The sequence below is a fragment of the Babylonia areolata genome, chromosome 3, assembly GCF_041734735.1.
Source record: "Babylonia areolata isolate BAREFJ2019XMU chromosome 3, ASM4173473v1, whole genome shotgun sequence".
Taxonomy (NCBI): Eukaryota; Metazoa; Mollusca; class Gastropoda; order Neogastropoda; family Buccinidae; genus Babylonia; species Babylonia areolata.
Window position 1 is genome coordinate 44,360,823 of NC_134878.1, and position 18,851 is coordinate 44,379,673.

Consider the following 18,851-nt stretch of genomic DNA (forward strand, 5'->3'; position numbering starts at 1 on the left):
AAAACAAAAAAACAACAACAAAACAACAAAAAAAACAAACAACAACAAAAAAAAGGTAAAAATTAAAAGAGAGAGAGAGAGAGAGAGATCAAAGCACCTGTGGAGTCCACCTCTCCAGTCCAAGGGAGAAAACTATGCGAAAAAAGAGAAATAGGCGTCGGGCCGCCAAGCTACATCCCTTTTTCTCCTCGCTCAAGCTGGCAGGCAGAGAGGGCCCGGCCCATCACTTGTGTCAATGTGTCTTGACGACCCTCCCTCCCCCCTTATGTTTTTCCAACAGTGGGATTGCCGCACACGCTAATGCCCAGCTGTTTGTGACAAGGTGGTCAGTGGAATGCTGATGTGGAGTAGCAGCTGTATAGTGTATGCTCAAGTGATCTGTTTCGTCTTCAGCCTCGGCCCCCCTAGGGCTTGTCACACACACACACACACACACACACACACACTTTCACACACACATGAACATGATACAGGAAATTAGTGACACAAAAGACAACATCTGACACACACACACATACACACACACAAAGTGATTAACTTTCATAAAATTCTTTATTTCAATTTTTTCCCCTTTCAGGATCTCAAATATTGCACAAGGAGAGAAAGAGATTGAGAGAGGTAGAGAGAGACAGACAGACAGAGAGAGAGAAGGGCATAAGAATGTAATAACCATACATCCTTTTTCTCATATCGCTGAATGCTGCACACTTCAGCTTCATTGGCTTCTTTTCTATCGTATCATATGGTTCTAGTATTAGGCTTCATATTTTTGCTTTACGGCCTGTCTGTAAGGTTCTGTACAGACACACTTCCTAAGTCTGAGTGCCAGGAAGAACAGTGGTGTTTGGAGGGAGGTTGCCTGTATGGATTTTTGCTTGTTTGTGTTTGCTTATTTTGTATCTTCTATATAATATGGTATGATTTGATTTGATTTAATTTGATATGGATATTTATACCGCACTTATCTTCCATCGGAGACCCAAACTCTAAGCGCTTTACAAACTTGGGGTCTTTTGCACAACAGGCTGCCTATCTGGTTAGAGCCGACTGACGGCTGCCGTTGAGCTTTTTTTTGGTCTTCAGACGAGACAAGAAAACTTGGTGTACCCTGTGCAGCAGAACTAGAACCAAGCAGTCCCAGCGGAACAAACTGCCGCCACATTATTCCATTTTCCCAATTAACCAGTCTCTTCCATGGTCCACTTCAAGCAGGTAAGCCACCTGACACACGACACAAAGCCTGAGTCTGCTTTCTCATTTCAACACGTGTACAGTGAACACGTACATGAAACATCCATCTGTACAGTCAATCAAACATGTCAGTTCAAATCTTGACCGGTCAATCTACATGACGTAAATGTACATCTCTCAACATGGTCTTTCTCTCAACATTTCCTGGGTTCGAATCTCAGCAGCAAAGCTGGTGGGTAAGGGGTGGAAATCAGTTATCCTGATCCCCTGGGTCATCACCATGTGGAGACCTGATAGTGCCTTCATCCCCTTTGTGTGAATTCACATGCAAAAAGATCAGATGCGCACGTGAAAGATCCTGTTACTCCCTGGTAAGCATTCAATATGTTACGGAAACACGAGCATACCCAGCATGCACGACCTTAAACCAATGGCTGCAGACTTAAAAACGGTGATACATCTGAAAGACCCACCAAAAGAACCAAGAAAACATAGAAGCTGCAACCTACCAACAGTTTCAGTTTCTCAAGGAGGCCACATAGGCTACACCACATCTACTAAGCAGATGCCTGGCCAGCAGCATATCCCAAAGCACTAGTCTATCCCAAAGCACTAGTCAGGTTTTGAGCGCCACCGAGATTCGAACCCGGGACCCTCAGATTGAAAGTCCAACGCTTTAACCACTCGGCTAATTTGCCTCAAAACTGTGTGAGTGCCGTGTGCCTAACACACACACACACACACACACACACACAGAGTTACACCTTGTCAGACACGCACACACAGTTACACCCTCACACACACACACACATACACACACACACACACACAGAGTTACACCTTGTCAGACACGCACACACAGTTACACCCTCACACACACACACACATACACACACACACACACAGAGTTACACCTTGTCAGACACGCACACACAGTTACACCCTCACACACACACACACATACACACACACACACACACAGAGTTACACCTTGTCAGACACGCACACACAGTTACACCCTCACACACACACACACATACACACACACACACACACAGAGTTACACCTTGTCAGACACGCACACACAGTTACACCCTCACACACACACACACATACACACACACACACACACAGAGTTACACCTTGTCAGACACGCACACACAGTTACACCCTCACACACACACACACATACACACACACACAGAGTTACACCTTGTCAGACATGCACACACAGTTACACCCTCACACACACACACACATACACACACACACAGAGTTACACCTTGTCAGACACGCACACACAGTTACACCCTCACACACACACACACATACACACACACACAGAGTTACACCTTGTCAGACACGCACACACAGTTACACCCTCACACACACACACACATACACACACACACAGAGTTACACCTTGTCAGACACGCACACACAGTTACACCACATATTTGTGTGTGCTACCTACCAGAGTGGATTTCTTCTTCAAAATTTTGCCAGAGGACAACACTTGCGTTGCCATGGGTTCTTTTTCAGCGCCCCATGTGCGTGCTGCACACAGGACCTTGGTTTATCATCTCATCCAAATGACTGAATGCTCAGTTTGATTTTCCGAGTCCCTGAGTCGAGCTTCGAAGAAAGGGCGAGACCAAGATTTGAACAGATACCCTAAAGGACGACACCGTACTGGTAGATAAGCGTGTGGACCATCCTGCCACCCTCCTCCCCCTGTACCAACACAGGAGAAGGTGAAGAACGAACGACGGGCTGTGCTGCTCCAGATGGGGATGGTTCATATTTCTGGGGGGGTAGAGGGGCAGTGGGGCGACAGAACAGTGGCCATCACACACGCTGCTAGCAGTCTTCTTCTTCGTTTGTGGACTGCAACTCCCACATTCACTCACATATTACAAGAGCGGGATTTATGTGTATGACCGTTTTTACCCCACCATGTAGGCAGCCGTACTCCGTTTTTGGGGGTGTGCATGCTGGGTATGTTCTTGTTTCCATAACCCACCAAACACTGACATGGATTACAGGATCTTTAACCTGCATATTTGATCTTCTGCTTGCGTATGCACACAAAGGGGGTTCAGGCACAAGCAGGTCTGCACATATGTTGACCTGGGAGATCAGAAAAATCTCCAGCCTTTACCCACCAGGCGCCGTAACCAAGATTCGAACCCGAGACCCTCAGATTGAAAGTCCAACGCTTTAACCACTCAGCTATTGCACCCGTCACTGCTAGCAGTCAAGGACAGGCTCTGAAGGCCGCTGTTTCTGGAGTTCTGCTTTCTCTTTGTGGCGCTTGTGCTGCAGCCTCTTCTTGTGCTTTCGGCTTCCCTGGTGCGCTGCAAGGAGGAAATAATGCAAACTGAACTTGTCATGTCAGACATAACAAATTCTGCAAAGATGATAATCATGTAACATTTACCTGTGGCTCTGTTACAAAAATTCAGATAAATTTTTACCTTGTCACTTCTTTTATAATTTTTTTTTTTAGTTGTTTGAAAAAAAAAAAAAAAAGTTCTTCACTTTGCTAATAACAGTCAACCAACATTTTGACAATGGTGCAAAAAAACAACTACTACAGTTTGAGACGTGAATACATTACAATAAAATGCAGCGTAATGCAACATGTTGTATAACAATGCAGGACGACAGAGCAATACAATCCAATGCAGTGTGCAACTCAACACAATTCTTGGTATCCCTTTTGTAAGTAAAGTATTTGCTTTGTGATTGGTTGGATGTTTCAGGGGTTTGGGGGGTTCGGTTGTTTTTTTTTCTTGGTTGCATGCAAGCCATGGAACACGCTTTGTCTCTCTCCTTTAAAGACTATATTTTTCTTTTTTTCTTTAAAAAAAAAAAAAAATTTTTTTTACCTTGCCACTCCTGCAGAGTGGTGAAAACACGACCATCACAGACGTCACAGACGTTGTGCACGTGCACTGTTCCAGGAACAGCATCAGGAGACATGGGTTCCACAGGCACTTTGCTGCCCTGGAACATCAGACCTGACCTCACACACCACTGTCAAACTGTATCATCTAAAATCATTGCAAGAATCGGAACAAAAAAATTAAACAGACATGAAGATACACACCTGCCAATCTGCGTTTCAAAACTGCGTGAGTTTCTAACTGACAGCTTTTGTGAGGATACAATATCACCTTTGAACTTTACAATTTAAATCATCTTCAATATGATCCAAATAAGGAAAACACTTCTTTCTGTTTGTTTGTTTTTTTAAATTTTTAATGAAAATGGGGACACCAATGGAGATGCCTTTGACAGTTTCCTTCTCTGATGTTTGTGTCTTTGTTTTGTTCGTCTGTTTCCTGGTGGTTTTGGTTTTTGTTCATGGAGGGTAGGGGTGGTGCTGGCATGCACGCAGGCGGAGGAAGTTTTGTTTAATGTCTCGTCACACATACTGATGATTGTAGACATTTTGTTTTAGTATACATTTTCACATTTTTCTTCTTCTTCTACTTCTGTGTTAGTGGGCTGCAACTCCCACATTCACTCGTTTGTAAACGAGTGGGCTTTTACATGAATGACTGTTTTTACCCCGCCATGTAAGCAGCCTTACTCTGTTTTCGGGGCTTGTGCATGCTGAGTATGTTCTTGTTTCCATAACCCACCAAACACTGATATGGATACAGGATCTTTAATGTGCATATCTGAACTGCTGCTGGCGTATACACACGAAGGGAGTTCAGGCACTAGCAGGTCTCCACATATGTTGACCTGGGAGATGGGCAAAAATCTCCATCCTTTACCTAGCAGGCTCCTGGGACCCTCAGACTGAAAGTCCAACGCCTTAACCACTCAGCTATTGTGCCCGTCATTTTCACATTTGAATGTTATCGTTTAAAAACGTAGGAGAGGAGTAGGAGAAGGGGGAGGGGTTATGGTGAGTTGGGGGAAAACCAGGTACAAGGAGGGTGGAATTAAAGATGAATATTCGAAATGAATATTTCAGTAAAATTAGAGAAAATTACTTAATGGACTGTGTAAAAGAGAAGTCCCTAATTCAATGAGAAAACAACTATCGGTGAATGCAAAAAGTCCAAAACATCACCCCTCCAGTGACTCATGATAACACACTTGCAGACAGGTAAGGCTCCATGAAATCATGGTCAAACATGTTTAACTGTCACATCACTGAAATAAATGCAACTGACATGAGCGGGCAATATTTAGTCCATAATGAAGAAGATAAACGTCTGAGGCACACACAGACTTTCCCAGACATGCATGAAAACAAAAGCAGTCACATGCATACAAGATCCATCCACACTGGCACATGAGCATATCTCGCAATGCACCTTGACATACACATCCGAACTGCATAGATAATTTTTGTGTTCTGATTTTAATAATAATAATAATAATAATGGTACTTATATAGCGCTAAATCTTGTGCATAAACAAATCAAAGCGCTTTCGCACCAGTCATTCTCACGCAAGCATAACTCTAAAACTGAAAAAAAAACTAAAAAGACAAGGAAGAGGCAGGGAAGGGAGGCTATTTTGGGAAGAGGTGGGTTTTAAGGCCAGACTTGAAAGAGCTGAGTGTGGAGACTTGACGAAGCGAAAGAGGAAGTTCATTCCAATTGCAAGGTCCAGAGACAGAGAAAGAACGGTGGCCAACAGTCGAGAGTTTGAATCTGGGTATGTGTAAGTGGAGTGGATCCGAAGCTGATCGTAGTGAGCGAGATGGAGTGTAGAGGTGAAGGCAGCCACAGAGATAGGAAGGGGCTGATTTGTGAATACATTTGTAGCATAGAGTGCTGATCTTGTACTTTATTCGGTGTGAGACAGGGAGCCAGTGGAGATGTTGCAAAAGAGGAGTGGTGTGCTCAGATCTTTTCTTTCTGAGGACGAGTCGGGCAGCAGAATTTTGTATGCGCTGAAGGGACTGAATGGATGAAGCGGGCAAACCAGACAATAGAGAGTTACAGTAGTCAAGGCGAGAGAGAATGAGAGAAACGACAAGTCTAGATGTTGCGTCAGTGGACAGATATTTCCGGATGGAACTGATGCGCCGCAGTTGACAGTAGCAGGATTGACATGTCTGATTGATAAATGTTTGCATGGACAGTGTGTTGTCAAGGACAACGCCGAGGTTCCTGACTGAAGTGGACAGAGGGATGGATGTACTGCCAAGTTTGATTGTATTAGTTGTAATGGAAGACAGTGTTATTATAATATTGTTCTAAAAAGCAAATAAATATGATAAAACTGTTCCGACCTTAGATGTCCTGGAAATACGACGCACACACACATATAAAAAATTTCCAGATTAAAACAGGGAAAGCACAGATTAAACACAAAAAAGGCAGAGGCCAACACAGTGCAGCCAGTGGGCGCAAGGGCAGGTTACTATTTTCAAAAGAACGAGAGAAAATGAAACTGACAGATTCTCAGCGAATGTGCACAAACAAAATAATAACAACAATAATAATAGTATAGACTCTATACAGGGAGAGTCCGACCTGTAACTGAGTATGGGACATCAGCATGGGCATCAGCTGCAAAGTCTAACCTCGACCATCTCAACAAGATACAGAACCAAGCTCAGCGTGTCATAACTGGCGCCATGAGTTCCACCCCAATCCTGAAGATGGAGGAGACCACTGGGCTACAGTCATTGGAAGACAGAAGGGACACAAAGATCCTCATCCAGGCAGCAAAATTCAAACGCCTTGAAAACCATCCAATGGACAACAGAATGAGCAGACCCACCAAGAGCCGGCTGAAAAGAGGCAGCTTCATCCACCAGTCAGGACGCCTTGAAAGACAAACCCCAGTCTTGATGGAACACGAAGCAAAGCCTATCCCAGCAAATGTCACCCACCCATCTTGGAAGAGGCGGGTGTTCCCAACAGTCGTCACCAGCATTCCTGGAGTGGAGAAGAGAGGAACACAGTCAGACACCCAAAGGAAGGCCCTGGCCATGGAGTACATCTGCAACCAGTACCCCCAGGAAGACTGGACCTATGTCTTTACAGGTGGCTCCGACACAGAAGCAACAAGGAATGGTGGACTGGAAACTTCCTCCGATACAAAGACGGAGATGAAGAAATTGCAATCCCAGCAGGAAAATACTCCACCAACTTCCGAGCTGAGCAAGAAGCCCTCTGTGAGGCAGCCACAACAGTCTCGCAGAACTCCACAAGAACAACAGGGCAGGTGGTGGTGTTCTCAGACGCTCTCTCCATGCTCCAAGCCCTCATGAACTCCTGCTGCAAAGAACAGAACCATCTCACTTCAGCCCTTGTTGCCCTGAGTGCCAGAGTGGAGAAAGTAGTGATACAATGGGTACCAGCACACTGTGGCATCAGAGGCAATGAAAAAGCAGACATTCTGACAAAAGATGGTGCACAGAAGGAGCAGGCCAACAAACTGGTGTTATACGATGAAATCAAGACAATCATCAAGGCACAGCAAGGAATAAAGTGGAACCTCCAGCACCCCAAATATAACCCAGAAGACAGATACCATTTGCTGGAACGACGGGAACAGGTCAAGATCTTCCATCTGAGGACTGGACACAACCACCTGCTCCACCACATGCACACAAAATTTGGCATTGGACAGAGTGTAGAGAGCCCTTGTTGTGAGGTACCAATGACAACCGACCACATCCTTCAAGACTGTACGACGCATGCAGCATCCAGGAGGAAGTACTGGCCAACACCGACAGCAGTGGAAGCCAAGCTGTACAGCATCCTGGAGGAGCTGCGACGGACAGCAGCCTTCATTGAGGACACCGGGCTGCTCATCTAACGGGAGGCGAACAAGGAAGAAGAAGAATAGTATTTATATAGCACTGAATCTTGTGCAGAGACAAATCCAAGTGCTTTCACACCAGTCATTCAGACGCATACATAACTCTAAAACTGGAGAAACTGAAGAGAAGGAAGAGGCAGGGGAGGGAGGATATCTTGAGAAGAGGTGGGTTTCAAGGCCACACTTGAAAGAGCTGAGTGCGGAGACCTGACGAAGCGAAAGAGGAAGTTCATTCCAAGTGCAAGGTCCAGAGACAGAGAAAGAACAGCAGCCAACAGTGGAGTGTTTGAATCTGGGTAGAGTGTAAATGACAAAAGCAACGACCATACCTGGATAACAGCTGTCAGGATGTCAGAGGCAGGCTGAAGGACGTCACAGGACCACTGGGAAGGGTCTGTGGAGTCCAGGCTGTACACCGCCGGAACATGGCTTCCTGCTCCTGGAACGTGGGTCAGTGTTAGTGTCACTTTAACTCTTTCACCACCAAGTTTCTGTATGGAAACCGCTCCCCAGCGCCAAATATTTTAGATACGATGTTCTCAGTCACAGCCTTCTGATCATGTCAAAACAACACAGATGACTTGTTCACTGCAAACTCAGTCAGGTCAGGGGTCAAAGGTTAGTCATTGTTCTAATGGCAGGGAAACTGGCTGCAGCTGTCAAGCTTTGTTACAATGTGAATGACGGGCCCAATAGCCGAGTGGTTAAAGCGTTGGACTGTCAATCTGAGGGTCCCGGGTTCGAATCACGGTGACGGCGCCTGGTGGGTAAAGGGTGGAGATTTTTTATCTCCCAGTTCAACGTATGTGCAAACCTGCTAGTGCCTGAATCCCCTTTGTGTGTATATGCAAGCAGAAGATCAAATATGCACGTTAAAGATCCTGTAATCCATGTCAGCATTCGGTGGGTTATGGAAACAAGAACATACCCAGCATGCACACCCCCTAAAACGGAGTATGGCTGCCTACATGGCGGGGTAAAAACGGTCATACACGTAAAAGCCCACTTGTGTGCATACGAGTGAACGCAGAAGAAGAAGAAGAAGAAGAAGAAGTTACAATGTGAAAAACGGTCTGGTTTACATGAACCCTCAATGTCAACTGAAGTCGCGTAGGTCAGTGCACTGTCTAGTCGACTACAGTTGCCTATGGCAGTGAAAGAGTTAAAGAATTTTTCAAAGTATGCAAACTATTCCATGTTGTATTACACAACATCTGCTATTAAAAAGAAATAATTAAATAACAATTTAAAAAGGAGCATGTGCCTGACCTTCATATAAACCCAACTTGCTGGTCAAGTCTTGCTGCTGAAGACAGACAGGCAGACGTTTTTTTTTGTTTGTTTTTTTCTTTCTTTTTTCATTTTTTTTTTTCATCATATAGTTGTATATGTTTTGTTCAATTTGGTGTAAGGTCTATTAATAAAATGTGATATTTGAAGAAGAACAAAATTTATACAAAATTTTACAGCATACATCATCAGCTAACTGACCACTGTAACAATCTGTCCAACTGTGAAAACATAATGATAAACAACACAACATCCTTGTAATCTTAAAAAGCAAATCACAATTTAAAAAAAGCAACAAAAAAAACCCAAAAAAAAACCCCACACACCTGTACCAGTGACCAACAGGTCCTTTCAACAATGCTTTGAAAACTTCCTACATTAACAAGATTTTTTTTTTTTTATTTTTTTTTTTTGCATGTTCCCAGACTTTCTTGGGTCGACCACCGTTTTATTTTGTATATGAATCCATTATAACAATTCAGAGTAGATGGAAAAGAAAGGGTAAAAAACAAAGTAAGAAAAAAGAAAGAATACAGTGTACATTAACAATAACATCATCGTCATAAGTCATTATACTTTTTTTTTGTTTTTTAAGTCAGTATACTTATAATATATTGTTCTATTAAACATTAACAAGATTTTGCGAAATCATACTAACGTAGGGTCAAGGGATGAGAAGTGTAAGCACAATTCTCTGTGAAACATTCATGTTGATGATAACGATGATGATGATGATGATGATGATGATGATTGTGTGTGCATCTTTTGCTTTGATGCTTCAATTTTTGTATGTGTTCATTTTGATTGTTTAAAAGTATGTACTTGTTTATGTAAATATATAAAAAGAAAAAAGAAAAAGAAAAAAAAAGGTCATTAAAGAAAATTAAATAAAATAATGGGGTGAAATTTTTTTTTCCCCGCTAAATACTGACAGCACAGGAATGTGGCATTTCAGCATGTGGCAGGTCTTCTTCTTCTTCTTCGTTCATGGGCTGCAACTCCCACGTTCACTGGCATGTATACGCGTGGCTTTTTACATGTATGACCGTTTTTACCCTGCCATGTAGGCAGCCATACTCCGTTTTCGGGGGTCTGCATGCTGGGTATGTTCTGGTTTCCACAACCCACCAAACGCTGACATGGATTACAGGATCTTTAACGTGCATATCTGACCTTCTGCTTGCGGTATACACACGAAGGGGGTTCAGGCGCTAGCAGGTCTGCACATATGCTGACCTGGGAGATCAGAAAAATCTCCACCCTTTACTCACCTGATGCCGTCATCAAGATTCGAACCCGGGACCCTCAGACTGAAAGTCCGATGCTTTAACAACTCAGCTATTACACCCCTCATGTGGCAGGTAAATTTGTCGTTGAATGTTCATGACTGCCACATAAGCAAGGAATACTACATTTGGTTTCAAAACATATTAAAAGTGAGTGTGCGTGCATGCAAGTTAGTGTCTTATGAGTGTCTGTGTATATATTTGTTTATGAGTGCCTGAGTGTATGCATGCGTGCATGTGTCAATATGTGAGCGCGTGTGTGTGTGTGGAGGAAAGCGCATTTCTGATTTCAACACAGGCATGTTTGTAGGAGGGTTGGTGTTATATGCCTCATGGGTGCTCTACTCAAATGACGATTGTATATGTGAACATGCTTCAAAACGCATCTGCGTGATGACGAGTCTGCATACTTAGACAGAGGTATGTGTCATTCGTTTAGATGTGTGTGTTGTTGTTTATATTTTAGACACGGCAGAGTAAGGAATAATGAGAAAGAACTGACTAATAACTTACGTTTCAGAAATCTGTTTTTGATCCACTTGAGTTGCCTTCGAGCGTACTGACGAGTAGCCAACTTCAAAGCTTCAACACCTGAACACACATACACACACATCATGAAATTGCCTGACTTATTTCATTCATAATGATGACAATGAGTCTACATTGATTAGTTGGGAATGGTTTCTCATTCATCATTCTGATTTTCAGTCCCACTGACATAAAATCAGTATTCTTGCTTTATAACTCCCAGGTTTGCCACTGAACATGACAGAGATGGAAAGACGAGCAAGAAGAAAAAACAACATTAAAATGAAAAAATAAAGAAAGGAATACTAGATTTACCTATACCATTTGCCCAAGACAGAGTATGTAGTCCTGGTGCCAGATGCATTGCTTGGTTCTAACTTTTTGACAGTTACATGTGTCTACATTGACCGAACTACGCCACTGGTCATACTACACACAGTTAGTAGCGCGTTACGACCATACTAGGCTCTTCCGTCCAAGCAATGCAACTGGCTCCTGTTCTCAGTTGTATCTTGATTTTCCTTTTCAGTTACTTGTAAAATGATTATAAAAAATATAAAAAATCTTAAAAAATTAAAATATAGAATCAGAATTTGAACATTAAAAGAAATATTCATTTCAATCAAACATCACATATTTAAAATACTACTGTTCACCTGACATACTTCAGATTAATACTGTTAAACAAATCAATATCAAGTCAACAAAAACTTTTAAGTTCAAACCCAAAAGTTTTAATGTGGATTGTAGCTACAGTCTGATACAATGTCTTATGAAGATAAATAATTATTCTCACTCCACCTTTCTGGAACACCTCCTTCCCCTCTGTTGTCTCTCGTTTGTCCACTGGTAAGATCAAGTACTCATGGAACTCCTTGAACCCAATGCTCTGGAATATGCCGAGAGTGTAGTCTGGCTCCCTGACCAAATAAAACAAAAACAATAATTAAAAAGAACAACAACAAAGAAAACCCAAAAAACAAAAAACACCACCACACACACACAAAAGAAATGAAACCACCAACACAGAATAAGAACAGGCCAAGGTAAAATGACAATGTTCCATGGATTCATGACTGGATGGTTGTAGGCATGGATAGCATTTCTTAACCCCCTTCGAACCCTGTGGCACACAAAGCCGCCAACAGAAAATCTCCACTGCTGCCTGTCCTGTGCTGTCTTAGAGCTAGCTTCTCCCAGGTACAGCCATTCTCCTTCAGTTCTTTCACAACAGTTCTGTGCCATGTCTCACTTGGTCTTTCTCATGCTCTTTTTTTTGGGGGTGGGGGGTGGGGGGGGGAAACAGCCGTGCTTTACGGAAAGCACATGTTTTGCGAACTCTCTTGACAATGTGCCGAGCTGTGGTGCGATAAGAAGTGAAACTGAGAGCATGCGCAGACAGGAATCGTTGGGATTTTAAAAAAAAAAAGGACAATGGGTTAGTCTGAGCAAACTGCATGTGTCTTGAATACAAAGATAACTTGTCCTTCAAGGTAAACTGTACCCGTGGGTCCCAACCATGTCAAAGATAACTTGTCTGAAGGCAAAATGAATTTTGTCTTGAATACGGCCCCTGGTGTCTGGTGAAGGGCTGTTCTTGGAAACATAGCTTCTGAGGACATGTCTTATCCAGCACCATCTTCTTCCACTTCATCTCAGCAGCAGATCGAAACAGGAAGAAGAGAAGGCGAAAACAGAGAAAACCGAATTTGCCAGCAATGTAATATGGGTACTGTTGGGGATGAATTTCATTTTGTTTTAGAATGTCCCAAAAATACTGTAATTCAAAATAAATTGATACCACATAAATACAAGTCTCATATGTCAATGTTCGGTTTATGCAATTTATTCAGTAATGGGAAGAAAACATAAATTAATCTAAGTAAATTCATAAAACTTGGAAAGATTGTAACTTTTGTTACATCTAAAACATACTTGTTGATTTGGTTTGCTGCAAATCATTATCATTAGCGCGCGCGTGTGTGTGCATGCGTGGGTGTGCGTTTTTGCGTGTTTCAGGGACATCGTTGGACTGAAGTTGTGATTCAGTGAGTATGCATTGTTATTGTATCCTCCACACCCCAAAAGGGGCAAAAGGATTAAATTTCTTTGGATCTTTGATGTTCAGCAGAAAGGTTCTTTTCTGACAATGAGTATTTGAGAAGCAGGAACCATATCAACAGATCATAAATGTGCAGTTGTGTGACATACATATGACTGCAAGACTGTGAGCACACACTATGTATAAATTGCAAATTTCGTTTGTTTGATTCAGCACACAATATCGCAACAATTGTGGCTGCCAAAATCAACAACAGGTAAAAATGTCTTGCACATGTCAAAACCAACAAACAGAATATGAGTGAATGTACAAGTTGAACTGAACTGTATTGTGTTATATTGTATTGTATTGTACTGTATTGTACTATATTGTGGAGAGCAAGTTGCTACAGTGCAGCGCCAGCCTTCTATTTCCTTTTTTTATTTTCTGTCAGAAAGTGTATTTCTTTTCCTAACAAAGTGGATTTTTCTACGGCATTTTACCAGGGACAACCCTTTCGTTGCCATGGGTTGTTTCATGTGCATGCTAAGTGCGGGCTGCATACGGGACCTCGATTTATCCTTTCAGCCAAATAATTAGCATCCAGACCACCACCAAAAGTCAAGTGGAGGGGGACAAAGTACAGGTGAGTGTGAAATCCAAACATGCGCGCTCAGATTCTCTCACTTTCTATGCGGACGTTCGAACATGCGCGCTCAGATTCTCTCGCTTTCTATGCAGACGTTCCATGATGTGCGCTCAGAATCTCTTGATTTCAATGCAGACATTCAAAAATGCACGCTCAGATTCTCTCGCTTTCTATACAGACGTTCCAAGATGCGCACTCAGAATCTCTTGATTTCAATGTGGACGTTCGAACATGCGCGCTCAGATTCTCTCACTTTCTATGCAGAGGTTTGAACAAGTGTGCTCAGATTCTCTCACTTTCTATGCAGAGGTTTGAACATGTGTGCTCAGATTCTCTCACTTTCTATGCAGACGTTCGAACATGCGTGCTCAGATTCGCTCACTTTCTAAACTGACGTTCGAACATGCGCACTCAGATTCTCTCCTTTTCTATGCAGACGATACAACATGTGCGCTCAGATTCTCTCATTTTCTATGCAGAGGTTTGAACACGCGTTCTCAGATTCTCTTGCTTTCTGTGCAGACGATCCAACATGCACGCTCAGATTCTCTTGCTTTCTATGCAGACGTTCGAACATGTGTGCTCAGATTCTCTCTCTTTCTATGCAGAGGTTTGAACAAGCATGCTCAGATTCTCTACCTTTCTATGCAGATGTTTGAACATGCATGCTCAGATTCGCTTGCTTTCTAAATTGGCGTTTGAACACGCGCACTCAGATTCTCTCGTTTTCTATGCAGACGATCCAACATGCACGCTCAGTTTCTCTTGCTTTCTATGCAGATGTTCGAACATGTGCACTCAGATTCTCTCACTTTCTATGCGGAGGTTTGAACATGCGTTCTCAGATTCTCTCACTTTCTCTGCGGAGGTTTGAACATGCGTTCTCAGATTCTCTCACTTTCTCTGCGGAGGTTTGAACATGCGTTCTCAGATTCTCTTACTTTCTATGCGGAGGTTTGAACGTGCATGCTCTGATTCTCTTGTTTTCTATGCGGATGTTCCAACAAGCATGCTCAGATTCTCTCGCTTTCTATATTGACGTTCGAACACACGTGCTCAGGTTCTCTCGCTTTCTAGCTCGCATTCTACGCTGACGCGTAACCACCGGGCCATCACTCCACATCAGCTGCAGGATGAAGATCCAAGGGCAGAGAACCCACCCATTCTGAGCGGCGATGCTGTCAAGGTAATGGGAGTGAAGAGTGTGGAGCTCTGACATCAGGCCGTTGTTCAGCATGTCGTCCACTCGCCCATCCAGGCGTGCATCCAGAACTGCAACACAACAGTCCAGTCTTGTGTAAAGAGCATCACCTGCTGACAGATGTCTTTACTTTCACTGAACAATAAAACGTGAAAGATTATGTCCATGATCAAGCTCTCAAACAGTTACTGTAATGAGGAAAATTACTGCTGCTATGACTCATAATACTAACAATCTTATCTATGTAGGAACTTTATATGCAAAACTTGCTCAGATCGCTATACAATGCACACACACAAAAAAGAGAGAAGAGTGTGTAAAGCATGCATTCAAACACTAAAATGACACATTGCATGCACAACCCTGCACAGACATCCAGCCTAACATTGGGACACTAATTACTGTACACATATACACACAAAAACATCACACACAGCATAACACTCAACATATACATATGTCACTTAGATTCAGTTATGCTTCCTGGATTACAATAAATAAAATAAAAAGATCAAAAGTTCATTTGTCTGCAGAATTTTGCCAGGGACAAGCCCTTTGTTGCCTTGGGTTCTTTTACATGCACTAAGTGCACTGCAATTGAGACTTCAGTTTACTGTCACATCCAAATAATTATTCCGAATCTTTGCTGGGTGTTTGTTAATTGGTTAACTTATGATTTTATTTGATGATTAACCTATGGTTGCATAATCATCCAGAAAACAAAACCATAAGGAGATAGCAAAAACAGGATTCATACAAAATACATGCACAAGTTTCATAATCCTTACATTTTGTTATCATATGCAGGCAACAAAAATGACCTACTGGCAATGCCATGTAAAAAATCTCAAACCTTATCAAAAAAAGAAGAAAAAAAAGAGAAAAAAATGAACGAAAAAAGAAAAACCAAAAATAAACCCCCACAACAAGACCAACAGCGCAAGGGAAATAATACATTTAATATCGAACCGGGATTGTTTCCCCTCAATAATGCAGTGCCAGAGAGAAAGGCCAATGAAAATAGTATAAAATTCATTTGTTGGCACAATGCAAAAAAAAGAAAAAAAAAGAGAGAGAGAAAGAAAAGTCTGATATACTTCAAACCATCAGATTTCTTCTCTTTTTTTTTTCTTCTTTTTTTTTTTTTAACAGCTCAATCAAAGCAAAACAACTGCTGACTATAAAAAAAAAAGGGGGGGTGGCGCTCTCAGTGAAGCGACTTGCTCTCCCTAGGGGGAGAGCAGCCCGAATTTCACACACAAATAAAAATAAAACTTTTTTTGTTGTTTTTTGGTATCTGTGTTGTTGTTTTTAAGTGGATAAGAATCTCAAAAACAAGGTGGGGAGGGGGTTGGGGGGGAGGAGAAGTTACAATACCGTCTTGCCGGGTCTGCAGCCAGAAGACACAGCAGTGTGGGTAGCGGAGAGCACCACTGAGCCCAGGTGTGCTGCCGTGGCTGTGCTGCATGCGATGGATCCGGCTCATGGCCACCCCGTAGTCATCGTACACCTGTAGGGCCCTGATACACACAGCCACTTGTGTTGGGTTGGGTTGGGTTGGGTTGGGTTGTATTGTGCTATGTTGTCTTGAGTTGTGTTGTGTTGTGCTGTGTTGTGTTGTGATATATTGCACTGCACTGCACTGCACTGTACTGCATATTGTATAGTATTGTGTTGTGTTGTGATATGTCTCACTGCACTGCATATTGTATTGTAGAATTGTATTGTATCATATTGTACTGTAGTGTACTGTATTGTATCGTACTGTACTATATCATATCGCATCGTACTGTATTGTATTGTATTGTATTGTGCACTGCATACTGTATTGTGTTGTGTTGTGCTGTGTTGTGTTGTGATATACTGCACTGCACTGTACTGCATACAGTATTGTATCGTATCGTATCATATTATACTGTATTGTATTGTATCGTACTGTGCTGTATTGTATATTGTACTGTCTAGTATTGTATTGTATTATGTGGTATTGGACTGCACTGTACTGGATTAGATTGGATGCACTGTATTGTATTGGATTATATTATTATAATAGTCTATTTTATAAAGCACCTTTCCAAGTAAAGCACTGTGCTGTACAACGTAAATACCAATGTTTAAAACTTGCATTTAAACCCTGAAATTGAATATAAAAAAAAGATGAAAAACTTATATGCATAGCCCTTTACAGTCAGCCAACCAACCACTCAAGCACAAATTTATGCACACACAAACACACACACTCACACACACACAAACACACACACACACTCACACGCACACAATCATCACACCCATCATATGTATCACATGCAAAAGCCTAAATGATGCAATATCATATCAAAATACTTAAAAACCCTATCACAATACTTAAAACTATTTTCAATATCACGATAAACAAAAACCATACCACAATAACTGAAAATTCCCTTCCAACCGGTCACACACATCACAATACATTATTTATCTACATTTTAAAATGCAAAGTTTAAAAGCAGTCACACCCTCACCCTCCCTACAACACATCACCATACACAAACAGGCACTCATTGGTACGCATCATGCTTGGTGAAGCAGAAATAGATGCGTCTTTAAATTCTTTTCGAAAGTTGAAAAACACAGGGCTTTTATGAGGGACAGAGGCAGGGAGTTCCAGACTGTTGGGGCAAAGGAGAGAAAGATTTTTTGCCAAAAGTTCTCAAGGGAGAATCAAGGAAATGTCAGCAGAGAGGTGTCAACTGAGCGCTGCAACCTAGAAGGGTGGTCCAGATGGAGAAGATCTGAAAGATACAGAGGCATATTTGTTGTGATAGAGACACTGAAAGCAGAGACAAGCTACTTTATACTGAATTCTTGTTCTAACAGGAAGCCACTTAACAAGACACAGAACGTCTTTCTGTTCATAAACACGTGAACAGATAAGCATGCTTTCTACTGACTAGGAATTAATCATAACAAATACCTGACAATGCCGTCACAGCACAAATGATCAAACCTTAGCAGAACAAATGGAAAAAAAAAGAAAAAAAAAAAGCAATCAACACTGATCGTAACTAAGTTTGCACAAACAAACCATAACCTCTTACCTAACAACTTTTCTCCTGTTCTTGGGGTGCAGACGTTTCGCAGATTCCGGGTCCACTTTTTGCAAGAGGCCATGCAAGTGGGCAGAATCGAACCCAGCGTATTTGCCTTCTTTCTCTTGTCTGGCTTGGCTGCTGCTGCTGTTGCTGTTGTTGCAGATGCTCCGCTTTTCACCCACTTTCAAAGACAGGCCCTCTTTCTCGTCTGAACTCCTGACGGCCTCATCTTCACTGGAAGCAGATTCTGGTTCTTCAGTGACACCGCCTTCCATCCTTGCTAATTTCTTTGGCTTCCTGTCATGGCGGAGCTGGGAAGGTGAGGGAGATGGCTGGTCCTTGCAGACACTGTCGTCGTCTTTAGGGGTCGTCTGTTGAGGGGTGTCCTCAATGTTCTTCGTGTCCACTGCAGCATGGCTGATGCCCTCACAAACTGCAGGCTTTTCCGCTCTGCTGCTGTCTTTTGCTAAGTCTGCTGTCTGGAAACAACAAAGATACACTGGTCGTTTACTACTTTTTTTTTATATTTCTAAAGTTGCACCCCACTTATTTTGGTATACTAGTAACTGTTTGGTTTGTTGGGTGATTTAAAAGTCCGCCATCTGCCCCACTTCCCACCCCTTCAAAACACATTTGTTGTGCATGGGGTGTGGGAGGTGAGAAGGGAACTAATTTGGTTAAAATAAATATATATCAATGAAATGTGCATCAGCTTTCTCTGGCTCCTTTATGGAGTGTCATGAACTTTTGTCTCAGGTTTTCAAAACCTTACGACTTGGGGTTC

General features: G+C 42.3%; 1 protein-coding gene across 4 annotated transcripts in view; it reads right to left on the reverse strand.

The window, feature by feature from the left end:
• Positions 1–533: 533 nt before the first annotated feature.
• LOC143280007 (tRNA dimethylallyltransferase-like) overlaps positions 534–18,851 on the reverse strand; it is a 31,167-nt gene continuing 12,849 nt past the window's right edge. For 2 of the 4 annotated variants that reach the window (XM_076584446.1, XM_076584447.1), the window contains exons 5-12: positions 18,074–18,546; positions 16,368–16,510; positions 14,950–15,061; positions 11,901–12,019; positions 11,085–11,162; positions 8,325–8,434; positions 4,083–4,200; positions 534–3,548 (exon numbers count right to left, since the gene is read on the reverse strand). In XM_076584446.1, the coding sequence (XP_076440561.1) occupies positions 3,442–3,548; positions 4,083–4,200; positions 8,325–8,434; positions 11,085–11,162; positions 11,901–12,019; positions 14,950–15,061; positions 16,368–16,510; positions 18,074–18,546 (1,260 nt within the window). In that variant the 3' untranslated portion in view covers positions 534–3,441. The remainder of the gene's footprint in view (positions 3,549–4,082; positions 4,201–8,324; positions 8,435–11,084; positions 11,163–11,900; positions 12,020–14,949; positions 15,062–16,367; positions 16,511–18,073; positions 18,547–18,851) is intronic. The other 2 variants (XR_013054982.1, XR_013054981.1) reach the window with 2 other exon arrangements.